We start from the raw sequence: 26,890 nt of genomic DNA, 5'->3' as shown, positions 1-26,890 counted from the left end.
CCCCAATAAACTATGAAGAACTAGGAATGACAAATCACCACTATCCCCTAGAAACTATGAAGAACTAAGAATGACCAATCACCACTATCCCCTAGAAACTATGAAGACCTAAGAATGACCAATCACCACTTTTCCCTAGAAACTATGAAGAACTAAGAATGACCAATCACCACTATCCCCTAGAAACTATGAAGAACTAAGAATGACCAATCACCACTATCCCCTAGAAACTATGAAGAACTAAGAATGACCAATCACCACTATCCCCTAGAAACTATGACGAACTAAGAATGACCAATCACCACTATCCCCTAGAAACTATGAAGAACTAAGAATGACCAATCACCACTATCCCCAGAAACTATGAAGAACTAAGAATGACCAATCACCACTATCCCCTAGAAACTATGAAGAACTAAAAATGACAAATCACCACTATCCCCTAGAAACTATGAAGAACTAAGAATGACCAATCACCACTATCCCCTAGAAACTATGAAGGACTAAGAATGACCAATCACCACTATCCCCTAGAAACTATGAAGAACTAAGAATGACCAATCACCACTATCCCCTAGAAACTATGAAGGACTAAGATTGACCAATCACCACTATCCCCTAGAAACTATGACGAACTAAGGATGACCAATAACCACTATCCCCTAGAAACTATGAAGAACTAAGAATGACCAATCACCACTATCCCCTAGAAACTATGAAGAACTAAGAATGACCAATCACCACTATCCCCAGAAACTATGAAGAACTAAGAATGACCAATCACCACTATCCCCTAGAAACTATGAAGAACTAAAAATGACCAATCACCACTATCCCCTAGAAACTATGAATAACTAAGAATGACCAATCACCACTATCCCCTAGAAACTATGAAGAACTAAGAATGACCAATCACCACTATCCCCTAGAAACTATGAAGAACTAGGAATGACAAATCACCACTATCCCCTAGAAACTATGAAGAACTAAGAATGACCAATCACCACTATCCCCTAGAAACTATGAAGACCTAAGAATGACCAATCACCACTATCCCCTAGAAACTATGAAGAACTAAGAATGACCAATCACCACTATCCCCTAGAAACTATGAAGAACTAAGAATGACCAATCACCACTATCCCCAGAAACTATGAAGAACTAAGAATGACCAATCACCACTATCCCCTAGAAACTATGAAGAACTAAAAATGACCAATCACCACTATCCCCTAGAAACTATGAAGAACTAAGAATGACCAATCACCACTATCCCCTAGAAACTATGAAGGACTAAGAATGACCAATCACCACTATCCCCTAGAAACTATGAAGACCTAAGAATGACCAATCACCACTATCCCCTAGAAACTATGAAGAACTAAGAATGACCAATCACCACTATCCCCTAGAAACTATGAAGAACTAAGAATGACCAATCACCACTATCCCCAGAAACTATGAAGAACTAAGAATGACCAATCACCACTATCCCCTAGAAACTATGAAGAATTAAAAATGACCAATCACCACTATCCCCTAGAAACTATGAAGAACTAAGAATGACCAATCACCACTATCCCCTAGAAACTATGAAGGACTAAGAATGACCAATCACCACTATCCCCTAGAAACTATGAAGAACTAAGAATGACCAATCACCACTATCCCCTAGAAACTATGAAGAACTAAGAATGACCAATCACCACTATCCCCTAGAAACTATGAAGAACTAAGAATGACCAATCACCACTATCCCCTAGAAACTATGAAGAACTAAGAATGACCAATCACCACTATCCCCTAGAAACTATGAAGAACTAAGAATGACCAATCACCACTATCCCCAGCAAGTCTCTAAGGCAAACAGCCTCTGGCATGTTAGAACAATGCGGGCAAAGAAAGTCAGCAATTTAGATCCGTAACTTCCGGACAGGGTTCGGCCCTGCTCTGCTGGTGTGCAAGGCAAGGCTGGACGTGTGCTGCGCCGGAGGGAGCCATCGCCAGCGCCACTGTCCTCTTAATATATGCACATTTTTTTAGATCGCTGTCTGGGTGTGCTAAAGTGCTAAAGTCCACATCAACATTCTGCCTCTGCTCCAATCGCGTGCGTCTTTCCCCCGTCATCACATTTCGGCAGAACTGTTTCAGTGATCGAAGTCTTTCCATGGCCTAATTTTTGGTGCATCGCTAGTCAAAAGTGCCTAAATAATAGGCTATAAACATGCATTCAATCAATATATTACTTTAATTTGTTTTCGTATTAAAGAACCTCAATTTAAGGGTGTGCCGGTTTTCATTTTGCCGCGGCTCTGGGGGGGGGGGGGGTATATCTGATTTTTGGGAACACTAATGCAAAACCTCACAATAATGTCTCATTATTGTGAGGATATATATATATATATATATATATATATATATATATATATATATATATATATATACCGTATTTTTCGGACTATAAGTCGCAGTTTTTTTTCATAGTTTGGCCGGGCTCCAGTGCGACTTATATATGTTTTTTTCCTTCTTTATTATGCATTTTCGGCAGGTGCGACTTATACTCCGAAAAATACGGTATATATATGGAAACTTGCAAAACAGGCTTGTAGGGATGATATAGCATCTGTGTTTTTTCCTGACCTAACGTATATACAGTATATAGGAAAACCTGCAAAACAGGCTTGTAGGGATGATATAGCCTCTGTATTTTTTCCTGACCTAACGTACACATTATTGTGAGGATATATATACATATATATAGTTAAGAAACAGAGTTTTTGTTCCCTAAAAAGATAGTTTATTAGAAAACTGCGTTTCTTAACTATAGAGGGCTGCCAAAATGTATCTCAGCTGAGGTACTCAGGTGTAATGCACTTTTTCACCACTTGTGGCAGTAATGACAAAATCGAAGAAACAAAAAGTTTCTTCAGCACAAAAGTTTGGACTAAAGTTATGAAGCTGTATTTTCATTTGCACTTAAATGTGAATGTTGTCTGTCTATCTGTGTTGGCCCTGCGATGAGGTGGCGACTTGTCCAGGGTTTACCCCGCCTTCCGCCCGATTGTAGCTGAGATAGGCTCCAGCGCCCCCCGCGACCCCAAAGGGAATAAGCGGTAGAAAATGGATGGATGGATATATATATATATATATATATATATATATATATATATATATATATATATATAAAATTATTCTTTTTTTTTTTAACTTGAGACTTCCCGCGGGCCGGATTTTGGACACTGGCGGGCCGTAGTTTGGGCACACCTGATCTACAATGTAAATAGTCATGAAAATAAAGAAAATGCATTGAATGAGAAGGTGTGTCCAAACTTTTGGCCTGTACTGTATATACAGTATATACTAAAAATTTGTCTTAAAATGTATTTTTTTTAAATATACATGTATATTTAATTAACCTGTACTGTATATACTGTATATATTAAAAATGTGTCTTAAAAATGTTTTTAATATATATTTTATTATTATTATTATTATTTTGTAATCTATTAAGAATCACTACAAGCAAGAATCTCAAATTATTCAAAAATCTATTTTTTGACACTCCTAGGTCCCACCCCTTGGTACTTGGGCTTAAATAATAATAATAATACTAATAATAAACATGTTGGTTTACTATTATTGCTAATAATACATTGTTAACATAATCTCTTAAAGTATAAATGAAAAAAAAAAAAACCTTAAAGGTTTTTTTCCCCCCAGATTAGCGGCGTGTGACCGTACGAAAGATGACAAAGACAAGGGCGTGATGAAAGAGAGGGGGCGCTGTTGAGGCTAATAGGAGCTGAGTGATACTGCAATGATTGACAGGCCGTGATGCTGATGAAGGAACGGAGCATACACATCCGGGAAAAGCAGATGTCTCTTTCACACTCTTGTCGCATTGCTGAATGTAACCCTCCGATTGACAGTCGCCCACCACCCCTCTACCAAAAATAACCCCCGCCACGCACACGCGTGCACACACACACGTGCCGTGACATGCCATGCCTCGCCCTCCTCCTCTTTGTGACACGCGGTGCAATGAGAGCATGGTGAGTGGCTTTTTATTTACGCCATCACTCTGCTGCTCGCTGGCAGCACAACACCAACAGGGCCTCATTTGAACGTGCCACTCACCGTGACAGCTCGTGAGGACGCCAGCTGCGAGAATGTAATTTACTCGCCGTGTTCTTGTATTTCTCCCCTTCTTGAGACATCAACAAGGGAAAGTCGCTTCCATATGAGGAGGTGTGAACAAGTTAGGACATAAATCATGGTGCCAATATGGAAAACCATTGCATCTAATAGAGAATGTCTCATTTGCACCCCTGGTGGTGAAATCTATCTAAATTATTTGGTCCCAAAAAGGAGAGGTTTTTCAAATTGACTGTGTGTCGCTTTTAAAAGTGCTCCCCCTCTGGTCAACATATGAAATAACAAGTGTTAAAGTTAAAGTACCAATAATTGTCACACACACACTAGGTGTGGTGAAATTTGTCCTCTGCATTTGACCCATCCCCTTGTTCACCCCCTGGGAGGTGAACAAGTGAGCAGCAGCGGCGGCCGCGCCCGGGAATCATTTTGGTGATTTAACCCCCAATTCCAACCCTTTATGCTGAGTGCCAAGCAGGGAGGCAATGGGTCCAATTTTTATAGTCTTTGGTATGACCCGGCCAGGGTTTGAACTCACAACCTACCGATCTCAGAGGGTACACTCTAACCACTAGGCCACCGAGTGTGTGTAAGAAATTGAAATGCGCCCCCTTTGGCCAAAATTAATGTAAAAAAAATAAATAAGTATGTATATAGAGACATACTGTAATAACTTAAAGTAAATAATGAAGATTAAAAACTAACTACAAACAAAACATTTAAAAAATAAATTAACTAAAAGCAGTCTTTTTCTCACAATGTGTCGACTTTTTTCTTATAAAATTGGGAACAGTTTCCCATGTTCTTCCCGTTTCTGTAATATTGCAATATTTTTTCGTAAAATTGTTACTTTTTTATGTAAAATTATTACTTTTTAATGCAAAATGGTGACATTTGTCATAAAAATGCTGACTTTTATCACAATATTGCCAATTTTGTTGTTGTTCTCGTAAAATAGTGACAAAATTATGACTTTTGTCATCATTTTGCCTGGTAGAATTCCGATAATTATTATAATATTGCGAACATTTTAAAGTTTTCTTATAAAATTGTGACTTTTGTCAAGTAAAATTACGACTCTTTTCATAAAATTGCCAACATTTTAAGCTTTTCTTGAAATAAGTGTGTGTAAGAAATTGAAATGCGCCCTCTTTGGACAAAATTTATAAAAAAAATAAAATAAAAGAAATATGTATATAGAGACATACTGTAATAACTTGAAGTAAATAATGAAATTTAAAAACCAATTGCAAACAACCCCCCCCCCCAAAAAAAAATAACTAAAAGCAGTCTTTTCTGACAATGTGTCGACTTTTTTCTTATAAAATTGGGAACAATTTCTCATATTCTTTCTGTAATATTGCAATATTTTCTCGTAAATTTATGACTTTTTAATGCAAAATGGTGACATTTGTCATGTAAAATGCTGACTTTTATCACAATATTGCCAATTTTTTGGTTGTTCTTTCAAAAGAGTGACATATTTTGAGTAAAATTATGACTTTTGTCATCATTTTGCCAAGTAAAATTCTGATTATTATAATATTGCCAACATTTTAAAGTTTTCTTCTAAAATTGTGACTTTTGTCAAGTAAAATTACGACTCTTTTCATAAAATTGCCAACATTTTAAGCTTTTCTTGTAAAATTGCGACTGTTATTGAGTAAAATTCCAACTTTTCACAAATGTTCAGTTTTTCTTGTAAACTTTTGATTTGCGTTGAGTAAAATGACGATTTTTATTATAACACTGCCCAAATTCTAAGTTTTTCTTGTGAAATTGTAACCTTTTTCTTGTGAAATTCCAACAAATTTTTCACAACAAGCTTTTTTATTTTTGCATAGTTTTGACATATTATTAATGTTGTAAATACAAATCTTTATATATCTAGAAAGGGTGGTCCTACAGAGGTAGGCATTTTTTGGAAATCTCAAGAAGGTAACACATACAAGGAAAAACCATTGCATCTAATAGAGAATGTCTCATTTGCACCCCTGGTGGTGAAATCTATAAAAATGAAGGTGGTCCCAAAAAGGAGGGATTTTTCAAATTGGCTGTGTGTCGGTTTTAAAAGTGCTCTCCCTCTGGCCAACATATGAAATAACGTGTGTGTAAGAAATTGAAATGCGCTCTCTTTGGACAAAATTTATAAAAAATAAATAAATAAATATGTATATAGAGACATACTGTAATAACTTGAAGTAAATAATGAAATTTAAAAACCAATTACAAACAAACCCCCCCCCCCAAAATAACTAAAAGCAGTCTTTTCTCCCAATGTGTCGACTTTTTTCTTATAAAATTGGGAACAATTTCTCATATTCTTTCTTTTAAATTGCAATATTTTCTCGTAAAATGATTACTTTTTAATGCAAAATAGTGACATTTGTCATAAAAATGCTGACATTTATCACAACATTGCCATTTTTTTTGGTTGGTCTTGTAAAATAGTGACACATTTTGAGTAAAATTATGACTTTTGTCATCATTTTGCCAAGTAAAATCCCAATTATTATTATAATACTGCCAACATTTAAAAGTTTTCTTACAAAATTGTGACTGTTATTGAGCAAAATTCAAAATGTTCAGTTTTTTTCACAAATGTTCAGTTTTTCTTGTAAACTTTTGACTTGTGTTGGGACTAACGCGTTACAAAGTAACGCGTTACTGTAACGCCGTTAGTTTCGGCGGTAACTAGTAATCTAACGCGTTATTTTTTTATATTCAATAACTCAGTTACCGTTACTACATGATGCGTTACTGCGTTATTTTACGTTACTTTTTATGTAGTATCGGCTAGAAACTGAGGATCTGAGTGTGTTTTATTCCAGCGAAGCAGAGACGTGCTTCTGATTCTTCCTCTGCGCTCTCTGTGTGTGTGTGTGTGACTGTGTGTCTGAGTGTGGGAAGGGGAGGGGAGGGGAGGGGAGGGGAGGGGAGGGGAGGGGAGGGGGGGGTGCGCAATACAACCGTTGGCCAACAAAAAAGTAACCACAGAACACTATACGCCTATACGGTATAGTGTTCTGTGGTTACTTTTTGGTTGGCCAAGCGGACGTGACGACAGGCTGTCCCCACTCAGATCCGCACAGACCAGGAGGGGGCGTGCCTTAAGTCCGGCTGGAAATCGGCAGAAATTTGGAGAATGGTTGTCCCAGGGAGAGGCAGTGAAATTCGGGAGGGTTGGCAAGTATGAGATATTCTCACTTCTTTTCTTTTGTCGAGCACAAAGAAAAGAACATTTTAGTTAAATGTAAGTTGTGTCTTGGATCAAAGATCCCGTCTACTGCCCAAAACAACAATTCAAATCTGCCTGGTTAGGCTCTGTGTATGTCACGTGTGCCTTCCTTAGGTGAAGCCAGCTTTACAGCTATGTTGTTGATTGATTGATTGATTGATTGATTGAAACTTTTATTAGTAGATTGCACAGTACAGTACATATTCCGTACAATTGACCACTAAATGGTAACACCCAAATAAATTTTTTAACTTGTTTAAGTCGGGGTCCAGATACAGATATATACTATCAAATATATACTATCATCATAATACAGTCATCACACAAGATAATCATCAGGGTATATACATTGAATTATTTACATTATTTACAATCCGGGGTGTGGGATATGGGGGGGGGGGGGGGGGGGGGGGGTTAGGTTTGGTTGGTATCAACACTTCAGTCATCAACAATTGCATCATCAGAGAAATGAACATTGAAACAGTGTAGGACTGACTTGGTAGGATATGTACAGCAAGTAGTGGACACAGAGAGAGAGAGATCAGAAAGTATAAGAAAAAGTGTCTACATTTGATTATTTACAATCCGAAGAGGTATTATGTGGAAGGTAGGGTGTTAGTTTAGGGTTGTAGTTGCCTGGAGGTGTTCTTTTAGTGCGGTTTTGAAGGAGGATAGAGATGCCCTTTCTTTTACACCTGTTGGGAGTGCATTCCATATTGAAGTGGCATAGAAAGAGAATGAGTTAAGACCTTTATTAGTTCGGAATCTGGGTTTAACGTGGTTAGTGTTAGTGTTAGTGTTAGTGTTATTATGCTGTTTGTTACTTATGTATGTTATGTTGCAGCTATTTAAAATAGTTTTGTCAATTTGTTCTGGCCTGAAATAAATTGGCCCTTTGAAACATATCTTTGTCTTTGTGTGTTGTATGTAGAGCACATTGCTTAGCAGAGTTCAGTGATGCAAATGTATGTCAAGTTGATCAACAGATTGTATTATTCTCCAGTGCAATAACAGTACTGAAATGAAGGCTAAAAGGGCATTAATGGGAGCTTTAAAAAAAAAAAAGTAGAAGAAGTAACTAAATAGTTACTTTTCACAGTAACGCATTACTTTTTGGTGTAAGTAACTGAGTTAGTAACTGAGTTACTTTTGAAATAAAGTAACTAGTAACTGTAACTAGTTACTGTTTTTCAGTAACTAACCCAACACTGGTTGGGAGTAAAATTCAGAGTTATATCGTAATACTGCCCAAGTTTATCCTGTGAAATTGTGACCTTTTTCTCGTGAAATTCCAACTTGTTTTTCCCAACAAGCTTTTTTATATTTGCATAGTATGTATATATTATTAATGTTGTAAATACAAATCCTTATATATCTAGAAAGGGTGGTCCTAAAGAAGTAGCCATTTTTCGGAGGTCTTAAGAAGGTAACACATACAAGAGAAACCATTGCATCTAATAGAGAATGTCTCATTTGCACCCCTGGTGGTGAAATCTATCAAAATGAGAGTGGTCCCAAAAAGGAGGGATTTTTCAAATGGACTGTGTGTCGGTTTTAAAAGTGCTCCCCCTCTGGTCAACATATGAAATAACATGTGTGTGTAAGAAATTGAAATGCGCCCTCTTTGGACAAAATATATAAAAAATAAATAAATAAATATGTATATAGAGACATACTGTAATAAAGTAAATAATGAAATTTAAAAACCAATTGCAAACAACCCCCCCCCCCCAAAAAAAAAATTACTAAAAGCAGTCTTTTCTCACAATGTGTCGACTTTTTTCTTATAAAATTGGGAACAATTTCTCGTATTCTTTCTTTAATATTGCAATATTTTCTCGTAAAATTATTACTTTTTAATGCAAAATAGTGACATTTGTCAAAAAAATGCTGACATTTATCACAACATTGCCATTTTTTTGGTTGGTCTTGTAAAATAGTGACACATTTTGAGTAAAATTATGACTTTTGTCATCATTTTGCCAAGTAAAATTCCAATTATTATTATAATACTGCCAACATTTAAAAGTTTTCTTACGAGATTGTGACTGTTATTGAGCAAAATTCAAAATTGTTTGTTTTTTTCACAAATGTTCAGTTTTTCCTGTAAACTTTTGACTTGCGTTGGGAGTAAAATTCAGAGTTTTATCATAATACTGCCCAAGTTTTTCTTGTGAAATTGTGACCTTTTTCTCGTGAAATTCCAACTTGTTTTTCCCAACAAGCTTTTTTATATTTGCATAGTATGTATATATTATTAATGTTGTAAATACAAATCTTTATATATCTAGAAAGGGTGGTCCTACAGAGGTAGGCATTTTTTGGAGGTCTCAAGAAGGTGACAAATACAAGAAAAACCATTGCATCTAATAGAGAATGTCTCATTTGCACCCCTGGTGGTGAAATCTATAGAAATGAGGGTGGTCCCAAAAAGGAGGGATTTTTCAAATTGGCTGTGTGTCGGATTTAAAAGTGCTCCCCCTCTGGCCAACATATGAATAACAAGTGTGTGTAAGAAATTGAAATGCGCCCATTTTGGACAAAATTTATAAAAAATAAATAAATAAATATGTATATAGAGACATACTGTAATAACGAAGTAAATAATGAAATTTAAAAACCAATTACAAACAAAAAATCCCCCCCCTCCCCAAAAAATAACTAAAAGCAGTTTTTTCTCACAATGTGTTGACTTTTTTCTTATAAAATTGGAATATATATATATATATATATATATATATATATATATATATATATATATATATATATATATATATATATATATCATATTCTTTCTGTTTCTGGAATATTGCAATGTTTTCTCGTAAAATTATTACTTTTTTATGTAAAATTATTACTTTTTAATGCAAAATGGTGACATTTGTCATGTAAAATGCTGACTTTTATCACAATATTGCCAATTTTTGGTTGTTCTTTCAAAAGAGTGGCATATTTTGAGTAAAATTATGACTTTTGTCATCATTTTGCCAAGTAAAATTCCAATTATTATTATTATAATGTTGCGAACATTTTAAAGTTTTCTTATAAAATTGTGACTTTTGTCGAGTAAAATTACGACTCTTTTCATAAAATTGCCAACATTTTAAGCTTTTCTTGTAGAATTCTGACTGTCATTGAGCAAAATTCCAAATTTTCAGTTTTTTTCACAAATGTTCAGTTTTTCTTGTAAACTTTTGACTTGCGTTGAGTAAAATTCTGACTTTTATTATAATACTGCCCAAGTTTTTCTTGTGAAATTGTGAACTTTTTCTAGTGAAATTCCAACTCATTTTTCACAACAAGCTTTTTTATATATGCATAGTATGTATATATTATTAATGTTGTAAATACAAATCCTTATATATCTAGAAAGGGTGGTCCTAAAGAAGTAGCCATTTTTCGGAGGTCTTAAGAAGGTAACACATACAAGAAAAACCATTGCATCTAATAGAGAATGTCTCATTTGCACCCCTGGTGGTGAAATCTATCAAAATGAGGGTGGTCCCAAAAAGGAGGGATTTTTTAAAAATTGACTGTGTGTCGGTTTTAAAAGTGCTCCCCCTCTGGTCAACATATGAAATAACATGTGTGTGTAAGAAATTGAAATGCGCCCTCTTTGGACAAAATTGATAAAAAATAAATAAATAAATATGTATATAGCGACATACTGTAATAACTTGAAGTAAATAATGAAATTTAAAAACCAATTGCAAACAAAAAATCCCCCCCCCCCAAAAAATAACTAAAAGCAGTCTTTTCTGACAATGTGTCGACTTTTTTCTTATAAAATTGGGAACAATTTCTCATATTCTTTCTTTAATATTGCAATATTTTCTCGTAAAATTATTACTTTTTAATGCAAAATAGTGACATTTGTCATGAAAATGCTGAGATTTATCACAACATTGCCATTTTTTGGTTGGTCTTGTAAAATAGTGACACATTTTGAGTAAAATTATGACTTTTGTCATCATTTTGCCAAGTAAAATTCCAATTATTATTACAATACTGCCAACATTTTAAAGTTTTCTTACAAAATTGTGACTGTTATTGAGCAAAATTCAAAATTGTCAGTTTTTTTCACAAATGTTCAGTTTTTCTTGTAAACTTTTGACTTGCGTTGGGAGTAAAATTCAGAGTTTTATCATAATACTACCCAAGTTTTTCTTGTGAAATTGTGTCCTTTTTCTCGTGAAATTCCAACTTGCTTTTCCCAACAAGCTTTTTTATATTTGCATAGTATGTATATATTATTAATGTTGTAAATACAAATCTTTATATATCTAGAAAGGGTGGTCCTACAGAGGTAGGCATTTTTTGGAGGTCTCAAGAAGGTGACAAATACAAGAAAAACCATTGCATCTAATAGAGAATGTCTCATTTGCACCCCTGGTGGTGAAATCTATCAAAATGAGAGTGGTCCCAAAAAGGAGGGATTTTTCAAATGGACTGTGTGTCGGTTTTAAAAGTGCTCCCCCTCTGGTCAACATATGAAATAACATGTGTGTGTAAGAAATTGAAATGCGCCCTCTTTGGACAAAATTTATAAAAAATAAATAAATAAATATGTATATAGAGACATACTGTAATAACGAAGTAAATAATGAAATTTAAAAACCAATTGCAAACCCCCCCCCCCCCCCCCCTCCCCCCAAAAAGCAGTCTTTTATCACAATGTGTCGACTTTTTTCTTATAAAATTGGAATATATATATATATATATATATATATATATATATATATATATATATATATATATATATATATATATATATATATATATATATATCATATGCTTTCTGTTTCTGGAATATTGTAATGTTTTCTTGTAAAATTATTAATTTTCTATGTAAAATTATGACTTTTTAATGCAAAATGGTGACATTTGTCATGTAAAATACTGACTTTTATCACAATATTGCCAATTTTTTGGTTGTTCTTTCAAAAGAGTGGCATATTTTGAGTAAAATTATGACTTTTGTCATCATTTTGCCAAGTAAAATTCCAATTATTATTATAATGTTGCGAACATTTTAAAGTTTTCTTATAAAATTGTGACTTTTGTCGAGTAAAATTACGACTCTTTTCATAAAATTGCCAACATTTTAAGCTTTTCTTGTAAAATTCTGACTGTTATTGAGCAAAATTCCAAATTTTCTGTTTTTTTCACAAATGCTCAGTTTTTCATGTAAACTTTTGACTTGCGTTGAGTAAAATTCTGACTTTTATTATAATACTGCCCAAGTTTTTCTTGTGAAATTGTGAACTTTTTCTAGTGAAATTCCAACTCATTTTTCACAACAAGCTTTTTTATATATGCACAGTATGTATATATTATTAATGTTGTAAATACAAATCCTTATATATCTAGAAAGGGTGGTCCTAAAGAAGTATCCATTTTTCGGAGGTCTTAAGAAGGTAACACATACAAGAAAAACCATCGCATCTAATAGAGAATGTCTCATTTGCACCCCTGGTGGTGAAATCTATCAAAATGAGGGTGTCCCAAAAAGGAGGGATTTTTCAAATGGACTGTGTGTCGGTTTTAAAAGTGCTCCCCCTCTGGTCAACATATGAAATAACATGTGTGTGTAAGAAATTGAAATGCGCCCTCTTTGGACAAAATTGATAAAAAATAAATGAATAAATATGTATGTGTGTGTGTGTGTGTGTATGCATATATATAAGTGTATGTATGTATATATATATATATATATATATATATATATACATACATTCATATATATATATATATATATACATATATATACACATTATATATATATATATATATATATATATATATATATATATATATATAATGTGTATATATACATACATATATGTGTATATATGTATATGTGTGTGTATATATGTATATACACTATATTGTCAAAAGTATTTGGCCACCCATCCAAATGATGAGAATCAGGTGTCCTAATCACTTGGCCCGGCCACAGGTGTATAAAATATATTATTAATGTTGTAAATACAAATCTTTATATATCTAGAAAGTGTGGTCCTAAAGAGGTAGGCATTTTTCGGCGGTCTCATGTAGGTAACACGTACAAGAATGTGTGTACGTGTGTGTGTGTGTGTTTAAGTGTGTTAGTGTGTAAGTCACCTCTGTGCCTCTGTTGTGACTCAGGTGAAGTACAGAGCCCAGCGCAACATGACCCGTCAAGCCGTGTTGAAGATGGTGGCCGTGTGGGCGCTGGCCTTCCTCCTCTACGGCCCCGCCATCATCTTCTGGGAGTCGCTGGTGGGCCGGAGCGTGGTGCCGGCGCACGAGTGCTACGCCGAGTTCTACTTCACCTGGTACTTCCTCCTCTGCGCCTCCACCTTCGAGTTCTTCACCCCCTTCGTGTCGGTGGCCTTCTTCAACCTGAGCATCTACCTGAGCATCCACCGGCGCAACAAGAGCCTGGCGGCGTGCGCCGAGGTGGCCCCGCCCCCGCCGAAGAGCCGCAAGAGGCAGCGGGACGGCGTGGCCTGGTCGGTGTTCTTCGTCAAGACGCGGAAGGTGTCGTGCAGCGAGCCCACCGCCATCTCCGCCGTCATCGAGGACGACGACGTGCTCTCGCCGTCCTCCGGCGTGAACAACCCCGCCGCCAGCCAGGTCCTGGCTCAGCGGGAGAAGCTCTCCCCGGGGAGAAGGAACTCCGAGCTCTTCCAGCCGTCGCCGTCCATGGGGGCGCCCGGGCGCCGGGCGCAGGGAACCCGCCTCTCCCGCGACATCAAGATCGCCAAGTCCTTAGCCGTCATCGTGTGCACTTTTGGGATTTGCTGGGCGCCTTACACCCTCCTGATGATCATCCGCGCCGCCTGCAGCGGCACCTGCGTGGCCGACTACTGGTACGACATCACGTTCTGGCTGCTCTGGCTCAACTCGGCCATCAACCCGTTCTTGTACCCGCTGTGCCACAGCAGCTTCCGAAGGGCTTTCTCCAAGATCCTGTGTCCCAAGAGACCGTCCATCCAGCCTCAGATGGAGGCGCAGTCTTGCTAGGAACAAACTGCGAACCCATGCAAAAACTGTGTTAAAAAAAAAACTTCTCGTTCTTCCATGGCGAAAATAGGAAAAGTGAGTCTGTGAGGTCGCTCGAAAAGCACACGTGGCAATATCATGTCATCCGACAAAGTAAGGAGAACGAGTGCATACCTCCGCCAAGGCTCAGCGACACAAAACAATCACGTCTTTGCACTACTTCAATTTTTACAGTGGAACCCCAACTCACTCGGATTTGCGCGGAAAGAAAGACAAAAAAAAGGTTCTTTCAATATCTCATTAATCCGCTCCGGGTGTTGTTGATACAGTGTCCGCCCTGAGATCGGTAGGTCGTGAGTTCAAACCAAAGACTGTAAAAACGGGAGCCATTGCCTCCCTGCTTGGCACTCAGCATCAAGGCTCGGAATTGGGGGTTAAATCACCAAAAATTATTCCCGAGCGCGGCCACCGGTGTTGCTCACTGCTCCCCTCACCTCCCAGGGGGTGGAACAAGGGGATGGGTCAAATGCAAAGGGTAATTTCACCACACCTAGAGTGTGTGTGAGACTATCAGTGGTACTTTAACTTTAACTGTCCAGTTTCTGACTGTACAGCAGGCGTGTGCAAAATTTCAACTTAAATCCCATCAATTTAAGTTGACGTCAAACTGCAATTAAAAATTTGAATTAAAGTAGGATTTTAGAAATTTGAATCGATGAATATTTTAGAAGAGGAAACAAAGATGCCATTGCTAGTGATGTAAAATGCGTAAAACAGGGAAAATAAATATTTCAACTACAGTACAAATGGAAGACAGTATTGGTACTGGATACATGCTAACTGTTAGTGCTCGATACATGCTGTTAGCTGTTAGCATGCTAACCTTTTTAGCTAATTTTTGCAGTCCCTGCTTGGTACTCTGCATCAAGGGTTGGAATTTGGGGTTAAATCACCAAAAAATGATTCCCGAGCATGGCCACCGCTGCTGCTCACTGCTCTCCTCTCCTCCCAGGGGGTGGAACAAGGGGATGGGTCAAATGCAGAGGGTAATTTCACCACACCTAGTGTGTGTGTGTGACTATCAGTGGTACTTTAACTTTAACTGTCCCGTTTCTGACTGTACAGCAGGCGTGTGCAAAATTTCAACTTAAATTCCACCAATTTAAGTTGACGTCAAACTGCAATTCAAATTTGAATTAAAGTAAGTAGGATTTTAGAAATTTGAATGGATAAATATTTTAGAAGAGGAAACAAAGATGCCATTGCTAGTGATGTAAAATGCGTAAAACAGGGAAAATAAATATTTCAACTACAGTACAAATGGAAGGCAGTATTGGTACTGGATACATGCTAACTGTTAGCATGCTAACTTTTTTCGGTGTGCTCATTTTCAACTCGGTGCTCGATACATGCTGTTAGCTGTTAGCATGCTAACCTTTTTAGCTACTTTTTGCAGTCCCTGCTTGGTACTCAGCATCAAGGGTTGGAATTGGGGGTTAAAACACCAAAAAATTATTCCCGAGCGTGGCCACCGGGGCTGCTCACTGCTCTCCTCACCTCCCAGGGGGTGGAACAAGGGGATGGGTCAAATGCGGAGGGTAATTTCACCACACCTAGTGTGTGTATGTGTGACTATCAGTGGTACTTTAACTTTAACTGTCCCGTTTCTGACTGTACAGCAGGCGTGTGCAAAATTTCAACTTAAATCCCATCAATTTAAGTTGACGTCAAACTGCAATTCAAATTTGAATTAAAGTAGGATTTTAGAAATTTGAATCGATGAATATTTTAGAAGAGGAAACAAAGATGCCATTGCTAGTGATGTAAAATGCCTAAAACGGGGGGAAAATGCTTTATTTTCTCAGAGAACTTGAAATGCTAGGAATGTGTGTTTTCAAACAAAATGTAGCAACTTCTTCCTGATATTTGGCTCTAAGGAATTTATTTAAAGTGCAAAGAACTGAATTCCGTTCCTTGGAATTAAAATTCAACATTCTAAACGCAGAACACACGCTGTGTGTAGGGCCACACCATCAGTAAAATGTCAATGTATGAAATTTTACCACAAATGTCTTCCTAGCCCCTTCCTGCTCTGTAACTGATAATAATATAATGGCAGAGTTCCCCTCTTTGTCTTAGCGGCTCTCGTAGAGTCAAATCCCGGCAGGATTTATAAATTTTTTTTTTAATGAGGTTAAATTTGTAATTTTGCTCTGCATTTTTTCCCCCCAATGAATTAATTTTAGCACAAAACATGCTTCAGATCAAAGTCAAGTTTGATTTGAAATAGTATAAACATTGTTTCACATTAAAATACAAATAAGGGCAAAAAAAATTAGTAATGTGGGTGGTGGAGCTCCAAAAAAAAATATGCTTCGGGCCCTAATTCAGCCTGGGGGCGGAGCCTTTGCAATATAATTTTTTTATTTATTTTTTTGCATTACAAATTGTAACTTGTCTAATGAATTGAAATTCCAAATTTGGAACTTTGCACAAACCTGTCTTCCAGGCAACATTTTATCTGTTAGACAAGTAAAAAAAAAATTAACTTACCGCTGTTTGGCAGTGGTTCTCAAACCTTTTCCACCATGCGTCCTGTCACGATATATATATATATATATATATATATATATATATATATATATATATATATATATATATATATATATATATATATAAAATAAATATTTATTTATATATATATATATATTAAATAAATATTTATTTATATATATATATAATTTTTTTTTTTACCGTATTAAATAAATAAATAAATATATATATATATATATATATATATATTAAATAAATATTTCTTTAATATATATATATATATATATATATATATAAACAAGATATAGTACTTTTTACAAAGTGTAGCATCAATCATAGACCTAATATTTTCATAGCGAGAGTATTTAAAAAAGCAGTTTACTACCTTCTAAAGCATGGTTGTCAAACTCGTTTTAGCCCAGGGGCCCACAGGGAGGAAAATCTACTCCCAAGTGGGCCGGACTGGTGAAATCACGGCATGATAACTTAAAAATAAAGACAACTTGAGACTGTTTTCTATGTTTGGAAAAAAAAGAGCGAGCACATTCTGAAAATTCTACAAATCATAATGGTTTTTTTTACACTGACATGTTGTGGTTGATAGTATTCTATCTCCAATTGTCATTATTTATACTTTCAGAATGAATTATGTGATAATGTTTATCAGTCAAATAGGTGGAATTGAGTCTTGAAATGCTCTCATTGGTGTTAATTTTTAATTGATCAGAAGATGAAATTAATAATAATGTTAAAATCAAATTACAGGATGTTATTAAGGTAATTTACTCATTTTCCTCAACTGATGTACTAATGTCATTCGGTTTATTCTGTACATACAGTCGTGATCAAAAGTTTACATACACTTGTAAAGAACATAATGTCATGGCTGTCTCGAGTTTCCAATCATTTCTACAACTCTTATTTTTTTGTGATAGAGTGATTGGAGCACATACTTGTTGGTCACAAAAAACATTCATGAAGTTTGGTTCTTTTATGAATTTATTATGGGTCTACTGAAAATGTGAGCAAATCTGCTGGGTCAAAAGTATACATACAGCAATGTTAATATTTGCTTACATGTCCCTTGGCAAGTTTCACTGCAATAAGGCGCTTTTGGTAGCCATCCACAAGCTTCTGCTTGAATTTTTGACCACTCCTCTTGACAAAATTGATGCAGTTCAGCTAAATGTGTTGGTTTTCTGACATGGACTTGTTTCTTCAGCATTGTCCACACTTTTAAGTCAGGACTTTGGGAAGGCCATTCTAAAACCTTAATTCTAGCCATTCCTTTACCACTTTTCACGTGTGTTTGGGGTCATTGTCCTGTTGGAACACCCAACTGCGCCCAAGACCCAACCTCCGGGTTGATGATTTTAGGTTGTCCTGAAGAATTTGGAGGTAATTCTCCTTTTTCATTGTCCCATTTACTCTCTGTAAAGCACCAGTTCCATTCGCAGCAACACAGGCCCAGAGCATAATACTACCACCACGATGCTTGACGTTAGGGATGGTGTTCCTAGGAACCTCTAAAGGCTTAGTGGCCACATGCGTGGACAGCACCTTTTAGCTCTTATTTCCAAAATTGTGTAGACTACTGAATTGGGGTTTTATGGCCGCTTATGTGGACACTTATACTGCCATCTGGTGGTGTCAGAAGAGTATGACATGCAATGGAATTTGGAAAAAAAAGTGTAAAAATAAGAATTGGCATGTCACTAAACATGAAGTACACGTTTGTGTACTTATGGACTAAGTACATCATATCAAAAGATGATTCTTAGTTTTTATTCTAATTAGGGTCCAATAAGCCCAAATAGCAAAGAGAAATAAAAAAAAGCATGTAAACAAACAGCTTGGGCCTTCCTCCAAACATATTGCTGGGTATTGTGGCCAAACAGCTCCATTTCTGTTTCATCTGATATCACATGGACAAAGATAAGACCTTCTGGAGGAAAGTTCTGTGGTCAGGGACATGTAACCCAATATTAACATTACTGTATGTATACTTTTGACCCAGCAGATTTGGTCACATTTTCAGTAGACCCATAATAAATTCATAAAAGAACCAAACTTCATGAATGTTTTTTTGTGACCAACAAGTATGTGCTCCAATCACTCAATAAGAGTTGTAGAAATAATTGGAAACTCAAGACAGCCATGACATTATGTTCTTTACAAGTGTATGTCAACTTTTGATCGCGACTGTATATCTAACATTTTTTGCTACTGTAACATTACACACAGTTTGAACAGTAACACTGTGTTTGAATATTTAAGTGTTTCTTTGGCGTACCAAATTTTAAGAATCACTGCTGTACAGTAAAACCAAATAAAACGACTCAACCTTTTGCTTTAAAAAAAACGCTAAACATTCAGAGGAAGAATTACTGCGTTCGACAAGTCTTCAAATTAGGACCGACCACAGCTGACATGGAGCTACAGCTACTCGCCATTCATTCACTCTATGGTTACTTTTCCTCTTTCTGTGACAGCGTCACCAAAAAACGCACCAAAACAAGCCAAAGAAAAAAGCAACCGCGCAAATTCCGCATGACGTACGTATGTCGACGGTTTTAAACGACGGCTTGTTTCCCTGAAAAATTCTGGGCCTGCTGCAAAAATGTATACCGGTTGAAATCTTGAGGTTCCACTGTAATGCTCGACCTTGGTACTTGTGCACATGAATGAAGGCAAACGGCAGGTAAGGTTGGATTTTTTCCTGGTCCTTCACTTTAAGGTGAAGAATGCACTACTGAACTGATACTGTAAGACCTGATGAGTCCCAAAGAGAAAGTGTTATTATCCAGTGGTTGTTTACTGCAGCTTGACCTTGATAGTCCCACTACTTAATGCACACAGGTGACAAACGTAAGGCCGGGAGGGGGGCCCGCAAACGCCTGGAAATAATATGCGTCAATTAAGTACCTTATCTTTTCTTACTACATGCATTAGTTTTTTCCATTTTGACAGAAAAATATAAACAATACAGGCCAAAAGTTTGGACACACCTTCTATTCAATGCGTTTTCTTTGTTTTCATGACTATTTACCTTGTAGATTGTCACTGAAGGCATCAAAACTATCAATGAACACATGTGGAGTTATGTACTTACCAATAAAAGGTGAAATAACTGAAAACATGTTTTATATTCTAGTTGCTTCAAAATAGCTGATTACTGCTTTGCACACTCTTGGCATTCTCTCGATGAGCTTCAAGACAGAATTCAATTTGACTCAGTGAGGAGAAACGTGTACATCTGTACCCTTGCACAGTGTCATTACGCTCTGGCGAAAGATTGTACGCCACCTCTTTTATTTGGACTTTCCCTGATTACATGGCAACAGCTGTTTCTAAGGGGCGGGGGTCGTAAACAGCCATCGCCTTTGATTAAAACCGTTCAAAGAAAAGGTCGTAAAACAGTAATAAGAAGCGGTGCCTGGAAGGGAGTCTGGTCCTGCTTCCTCTTCGCTTTGTAGATCTCGGGTCAAGACTATATCTTTCTGTTGATTAGAAACAGAACACCTTTATGTTGCTTCCCATCGTACGCAGTGGAGTTTTACAAGCCTTCTGCTTGGTAGGATTAAAGACAGCTTTTGTCTGCTCGCCGGGAACTCATTGAAACACAAAGTTTTGTGATAACTTAGATACAATTATTCTGACAGATGCCTTCAGTGACAATCGACAATGTAAATAGTCATGAAAATAAAGAAAACCCATTGAAATGAGAACTTTTGGCCTGTACTGTATATTGCATGAAATTACATACATTTTAAACTTTAATATCAAACACTGCAACAAATATTACATGATCATAATTTCTCCCAAAAAAATTGGTAAAATAAAAATAAATACTTAAATATCTGCTTGACTTATGATTTCAAAGCTAGTTATGCATCAAATTGTAAAATTGATGGTAGATTTTACGGTCAAATTTATGGTGGTTTTTACAGCATATTACTGCTTAGGCTGCTGCCCCCGCGACCCGACCTTGGATAAGCGGAAGAAGATAGATGGATGGATGGAAAATTAGTAAAATAAAGTTGCCAGTTTTTTTTTATCGTAAAATATATATATACGGTTGTTGTTTTTACAGTGTATTAATGTAAATGGAAAAACGGTACCACGATATTTTTACGATAAAAACTGGCAGATCAGTTGCCAAAATAAATGTTTTTGCAGTGTATTACTGTAAATGGAAAAACTATAAATAAAAATAAAAAAAGTACTGTAAAAAACTGGCAGCGCAGTTGGCAGAATTAAAAAAATAGTTGTACTGTTTTTAAAATTTTAGTGATATGTTGTTAAAAGCACTGTAAATTTTACTGTAAAACTAAGCTGCCATTTCTTAACTGTTAAATCTACAGTTGTTTTTACAGTGTATTACTGTAAATGAAAAAAAAGTACCACAGTTTTTTTGAACGGTAAAAAAAAACTGGCAGTTCAGTCGGCAGAATTTAAAACATTGTGGTACTGTTTTTCCATTTCTAGTAAAGGTACAGTAAAAGGCTGATGAAGCTGCCATTTATTTATTTTTTTACTGTAAAATATACAGTTTTTACGGTGTATTACTGTAAATTGTAAATGGAAAAACAGTACCAGTTTTTTTTTTACGGTAAAAACCTGGCAGCTCAGTTGGCAGAATAAAAAAAAAAATAGTGGTATTGTCTTACCATTTACAGTAATATGTGGTAAAAAAAAAAATTCTGGCAACTAAGCTGTTTTTTTTAACTGTCTAATTTACGGTTGTTTTTACAGTGTATTGCTGTAAATGGAAAAACGGTACTTAAGTTGTTGTTGTTTTTTTTAAAGGTAAAGCTCAGTTGCCAGAATAAAAAAAAAAATGTGGTACTGTTTTTCCACATCTATGTTGTAAAAACCTCTGTACATTTTACAGTAAAAATACGGCGACAAAACTGCCATTGTTCTTTTACTGTAAAATATACGGTTGTTTTTACAGTGTATCACTGTAAATGGAAAAACGGTACTAAAGGGTTTTTTTAACAGTAAAAAAAACTGACCGCTCAGTTGCCATCATTTAAAAAAAAAAGTACAGTTTTTCCATTTACCATTTATTTTCCATTTATTTAGTAGTATGTTGTAAAAAATCAACATACATTTTACAATATAATTTTGGTGACTAAGCTTCCAGTTAATTTTTTTACTGTAAAAACAGTAGAACAGTTTTCCTATTTACTGTTATATGTTATAAAAAAAAAAAAAAACAACTATGTGTATGGTTGTTTTTACGGTGTATTACTGAAAATGGAAAAACGGTACCATGTGGTTTTTACGGTAAAAACTGACAGCTCAGTTGCCAGAATTAAAAAAAAAAAAAAAAGTGGTCCTGTTTTTCCATTTCTAGTAATGTTGTAAAAAAAACACCGTAAATTTTACAGGAAAAATCTGGCGACTAAGCTGCCTTTTTTTAACGGTAAAATCTACGGTTATTTTTAACGGTGTATTACTGTAAATGGAAAAACAGTACCACAGTTTTTTGTAACTGTAAAAACCTGGCAAATCAGTTGGCAGAATTTTAAAAATAGTGATACGGTTTTACCATTTACAGTAATGTGTTGTAAAAATAAACAGTACATTTTACAGTAAAATTCTGGCGACTTAACTGCCGTTTTTTTTTTTTACTGTAAAATCTACAGTTGTTTTTACAGTGTATTACTGTAAATGGAAAAACCGTACTTAAGTTTTTTTATTGTAAAAACCTGGCAGCTCAGTTGGCAGAATTAAAAAAATAGTGGTACCGTTTTTCCATTTACAGTAATATGTTGTAAAAAAAAAAAAACACTGAAGATTTTACAGTAAAATTCTGGCGACTTAGCTGCCATTGTTGTTTTACTGTAAAATATACGGTTGTTTTTACAGCATTTTAAATAAAAGGTACTGTTTTTCCATTTAAAAATAGATTTTACGGTATAATTTTGGCGGCTAAGCTTTCACTAAGCTTACTGTAATATGTTATAAAAAAAAACAAAAAAACTATGGATATTTTGCAGTAAAATTCCAGTGACTGAGTTGTCAGTTTTTTCCTTGTAAAATCTACGGTGGTACCGTTTTTCCATTTACAGTAATAAGTTGTAAAAAAAGTGTCAATTTTACAGTAAAATTCGGGCGACATAGCTGCCATTTTTGTTTTACTGTAAAATCTACGGTTGTTTTTACAGTGTATTACTGTAAATGGAAAAACGGTAGTAAAGTTGTTGTTTTTTAACGGTAGTAAAACTGACATCTCAGTTGGCAGCATTTAAAAAAAAAAAAAAAAAAAAATGTTATAAAAAAAAAAATCACCATATATTTTACAGTATAATTTCGGCAACTAAGCTTCCAGTTTGTTTGTTTTTTTACTGTAAAAACAGTAGAACAGTTTTCATAATTTACTGTAATATGTTATTTTAAAAAAAAGTATGGATATTTTACAGTAAAATTCCAGTGACTGAGTTGCCAGTTTTTTCCCTGTAAAATCTACGGTGGTACCGTTTTTCCATTTACAGTAAAAGGTTGTAAAAGAAAACACTGTCAATTTTACAGTAAAATTCTGGCATTGTTGTTTTACTGTAAAATTTACTGTTGTTTTTACAGTGTATTACTGTAAATGGAAAAACGGTACTAAAGTTTTTGGTTTTTTTAACGGTAATACAACTTCCATCTCAGTTGGCAGAATTAAAAATAATTTAAAAAATAAATAAAAAAAAGGTACTCTTTTTCCATGTTGTAAAAAAAATCACCATATATTTTACAGTATAATTTTGGTAATAATTTTTACTGTAAAAACAGTAGAACAGTTTTCATAATTTACTGTAATATGTTATGTAAAAAAAAAAGTATGGATATTTAGCAGTAAAATTACAGTGACTGAGTTGCCAGTTTTTTCCCTGTAAAATCTACGGTGGTACCGTTTTTCTATTTACAGTAATATGTTGTAAAAAAAACACTGTCTATTTTACAGTAAAATTCTGGCATTGTTGTTTTACTGTAAAATCTACTGTTGTTTTTACAGTGTATTACTATAAATGGAAAAAACGGTACTAAAGGGTTTTGGGTTTTTTAACGGTAATAAAACTGACATCTTAGTTGGCAGAATTAAAAATAATTTTTAAAAAAAGGTACTCTTTTTCCATGTTGTAAAAAAATCATATATTTTACAGTATAATTTTGGCAACTAAGCTTCCAGTTGGTTTATTTTTTACTGTAAAAACAGTAGAACAGTTTTACCATTTGGTATATGTTGTAAAAAAAAAAAAACGTACATTTTACAGTAAAATTGTAGGGACTTAACTGCCGTTTTTTTTACTGTAAAATCTACGGTTGTTTTTACAGTGTATTACTGTAAATGGAAAAACGGTACTAAAGTTTTTTGTTTTTTTACGGTAATAAAATCTCAGTTGGCAGCATTTAAAAAAAAAAAGGTACTCTTTTTCCATGTTGTAAAAAAAAATCACCATATATTTTACAGTATAATTTTGGCAAGTAAGCTTCCAGTTTGTTTGTTTTTTTACTGTAAAAACAGTAGAACAGTTTTCCTAATCTCATCATGTTATAAGAAAAACGATGTATATTTTGCCGCAAAATTCCAGTGACTGAGTTGCCTGTTATTTTTTTTTTACTGTAAAATCTACAGATTTTTCTTTTAGTGTACGTAAAAATATATGTAATAATTAAATACATAAGCAATTTCCTATACATTCGCTGTTCCATTCGCCATAACTGCAATGTGGTCCTCGATGAAAACGAGTTCGACACCCCTGCCTTAATGCTTCAGTCACACGCAGGATTCTCACAAGAATGAGGCAAAAAAATACAACCTTACCTGCTGTTAGAAAGCACCTTGGCGGAGGTAAAATGGTGGGACTCTTACGGCACCTTAATAGTAAAAAAAAAAGAAGAAAAAAAGGAGAAGGTACAATCGCTGTCGGTGAAAGTGTCTTTATGATATTTGTTGATGTGGAAATGCATGTGAACGTTCACAGACAATCTCCCTGCACGCTTTAAGCCGTGTCAACATTTCAGTCGGAGGCGTTTTACATTTTTAATATCCCCGCTGGACGATTTGTCTTGTCATGACTGCGCGTCCCCCGAGGGAAATGTTTGGACCACTTTGGAGCAAGTCACCAGGCAGCAATATAACCATACATGCGAAATGTGTTTAACACACACAAAAAACAAAAAAAAAGTGAATGGCTTCATTTTTTTTCCCGTTTCCTCGGTATTGAATGTCTGTCCGTGTTTCCTTTTCGCTTTCTATGGTTCGATGTGTCAAGTTGGCCGAGGTGAAACCCGCCAACTCTAAAAATCTGCACTTAAAAAGGCTTAAGTCTCCTCGGCGACGATCCAAATGTACAGCACAAACGTTACGAGGAGCGGCGTTTTTTTGGTTTTTTTGTACAAAAAAAAAAAAGAAAAGAAGAAAATATATACAGTACCTATGCCAACTCAATGTTGAATAGTTGTGTTCTTTCATGCAGTATTTATTATTCAGAGACTTGACTCGTTTCTACCGCCTTCCCCGATAAAATAGCACTTGACTACTTTGTAACTTGGCGATGAATGTGTGTCGGTGTAAGTAGCCAAAGAAGAATTAAAAAGAAGACTGACTACAAGAGTGAATGCTTGGAAAGAGTCTATTTTGTTTTTGTTTTCCATTATTGTGTCATTATCTGACATTTAGTAGGCTAGCTACTTAGCTTGGCTTAGCATACACAGGCTAAAGTCTGTGCTTTCCCCCTTGAAGCATCCACAAACATTGGTTGTATTGAAGAAAAAGGTTCAATATCACACAACAAAAAGCAAAAAAAAAATACATTATGTGTTGATAAACTGACATGTGATTATTTACATGTTAGCTAAATCATTCCAACCTTAGCCTGACTTTTTAAAGGCTAGTTCCATGTTCCTTTTTCTATTTTTCTAGTGAACATAAACAGTTTAAACATTGCCCAAAAAGCTTCAATAAGCTTTAAATCATTCTGTTAAACATATTGCACGGTTATTTACATATTATCAAAATCATTTAAAGCTTCTCGAAGACCCACTAGCTTATATTAACATTGAGCTAAATTCCACATTCATCTTTATCTCAGATTAAAAAATAACCAGTGTTATTTTGTGATTAGTTTTCTTGGTGATATTTTTTTTTTTTAGTTTTTACCATAAAGACAAGTTATATCCACGTAGAATGCGTAATAGCTTACCGTTATTGTGTCATTACCTGACATTTAGCAGGCTAGTTAGCTAGCTAGCTTGGCTTAGCATACACAGGCTAAAGTTAGCGCTTCTTTTTCCTGGAAGCATCTACAAACATTGGTTGTATTCAAGAAAAAGGTTCAATATCACAACAAAAAGCAAAAAATAAATGTGTTGACAAATTGATATCTAATTATTTTCATGTTAGCTAAATCATTCAACCTTAGCCTCAGATTCTAAAGACTAGCTCCACCTTCCTTTTTCTATTTTTATAATGAACATAAACAGTTTAAAAATTGTCCAAAAAGCTTCAATAAGCTTTAAATCATTCTGTTAAACATATTGCACGGTTATTTACATATTATCAAAAACATTTAAATCTTCTGGAAGGCCCACTGCTATAGTTAGCTTATATAAACATTGAGCTAAATTCCACATTCATCTTTATCTTAAATAAAAATAATCAGTGTTATTTTGTGATTAGTTTTCTCGTTGATATATGTATTTTTAGTTTTTACAAAAAAGACAAGTTATATTCATGTTTAATGCATAATAGCTTACCGTTATTATGTCATTACCTGACATTGAGCAGGCTAGCTAGCTTAGCATACATAGGCAAAAGTATGTGCTTCTTTTTTCCTGGAAGCATCCACAAACATTGGTTGTATTCAAGAAAAAGGTTCAATATCACAACAAAAAGCAAAAAATAAATGTGTTGACAAATTGATATCTAATTATTTTCATGTTAGCTAAATCATTCAACCCTAG

The 26,890-nt window shown here is 35.1% G+C and overlaps 1 protein-coding gene across 1 annotated transcript in view; it reads left to right on the top strand.

Moving 5' to 3' along the window:
• LOC133617857 (histamine H3 receptor) overlaps nt 1–14,820 on the top strand; it is a 37,758-nt gene extending 22,938 nt beyond the window's left edge. The window contains exon 3 of the mRNA XM_061978173.2: nt 13,538–14,820. Within this exon, the coding sequence (XP_061834157.1) occupies nt 13,538–14,398 (861 nt within the window). The 3' untranslated portion in view covers nt 14,399–14,820. The remainder of the gene's footprint in view (nt 1–13,537) is intronic.
• Nucleotides 14,821–26,890: the final 12,070 nt, after the last annotated feature.

The sequence above is a fragment of the Nerophis lumbriciformis genome, linkage group LG18 (genome assembly GCF_033978685.3).
Source record: "Nerophis lumbriciformis linkage group LG18, RoL_Nlum_v2.1, whole genome shotgun sequence".
Lineage (NCBI taxonomy): Eukaryota > Metazoa > Chordata > Actinopteri > Syngnathiformes > Syngnathidae > Nerophis > Nerophis lumbriciformis.
Note: the sequence above shows the minus strand (reverse complement) of the source record. Positions and strands in the feature narration are given on the sequence as shown.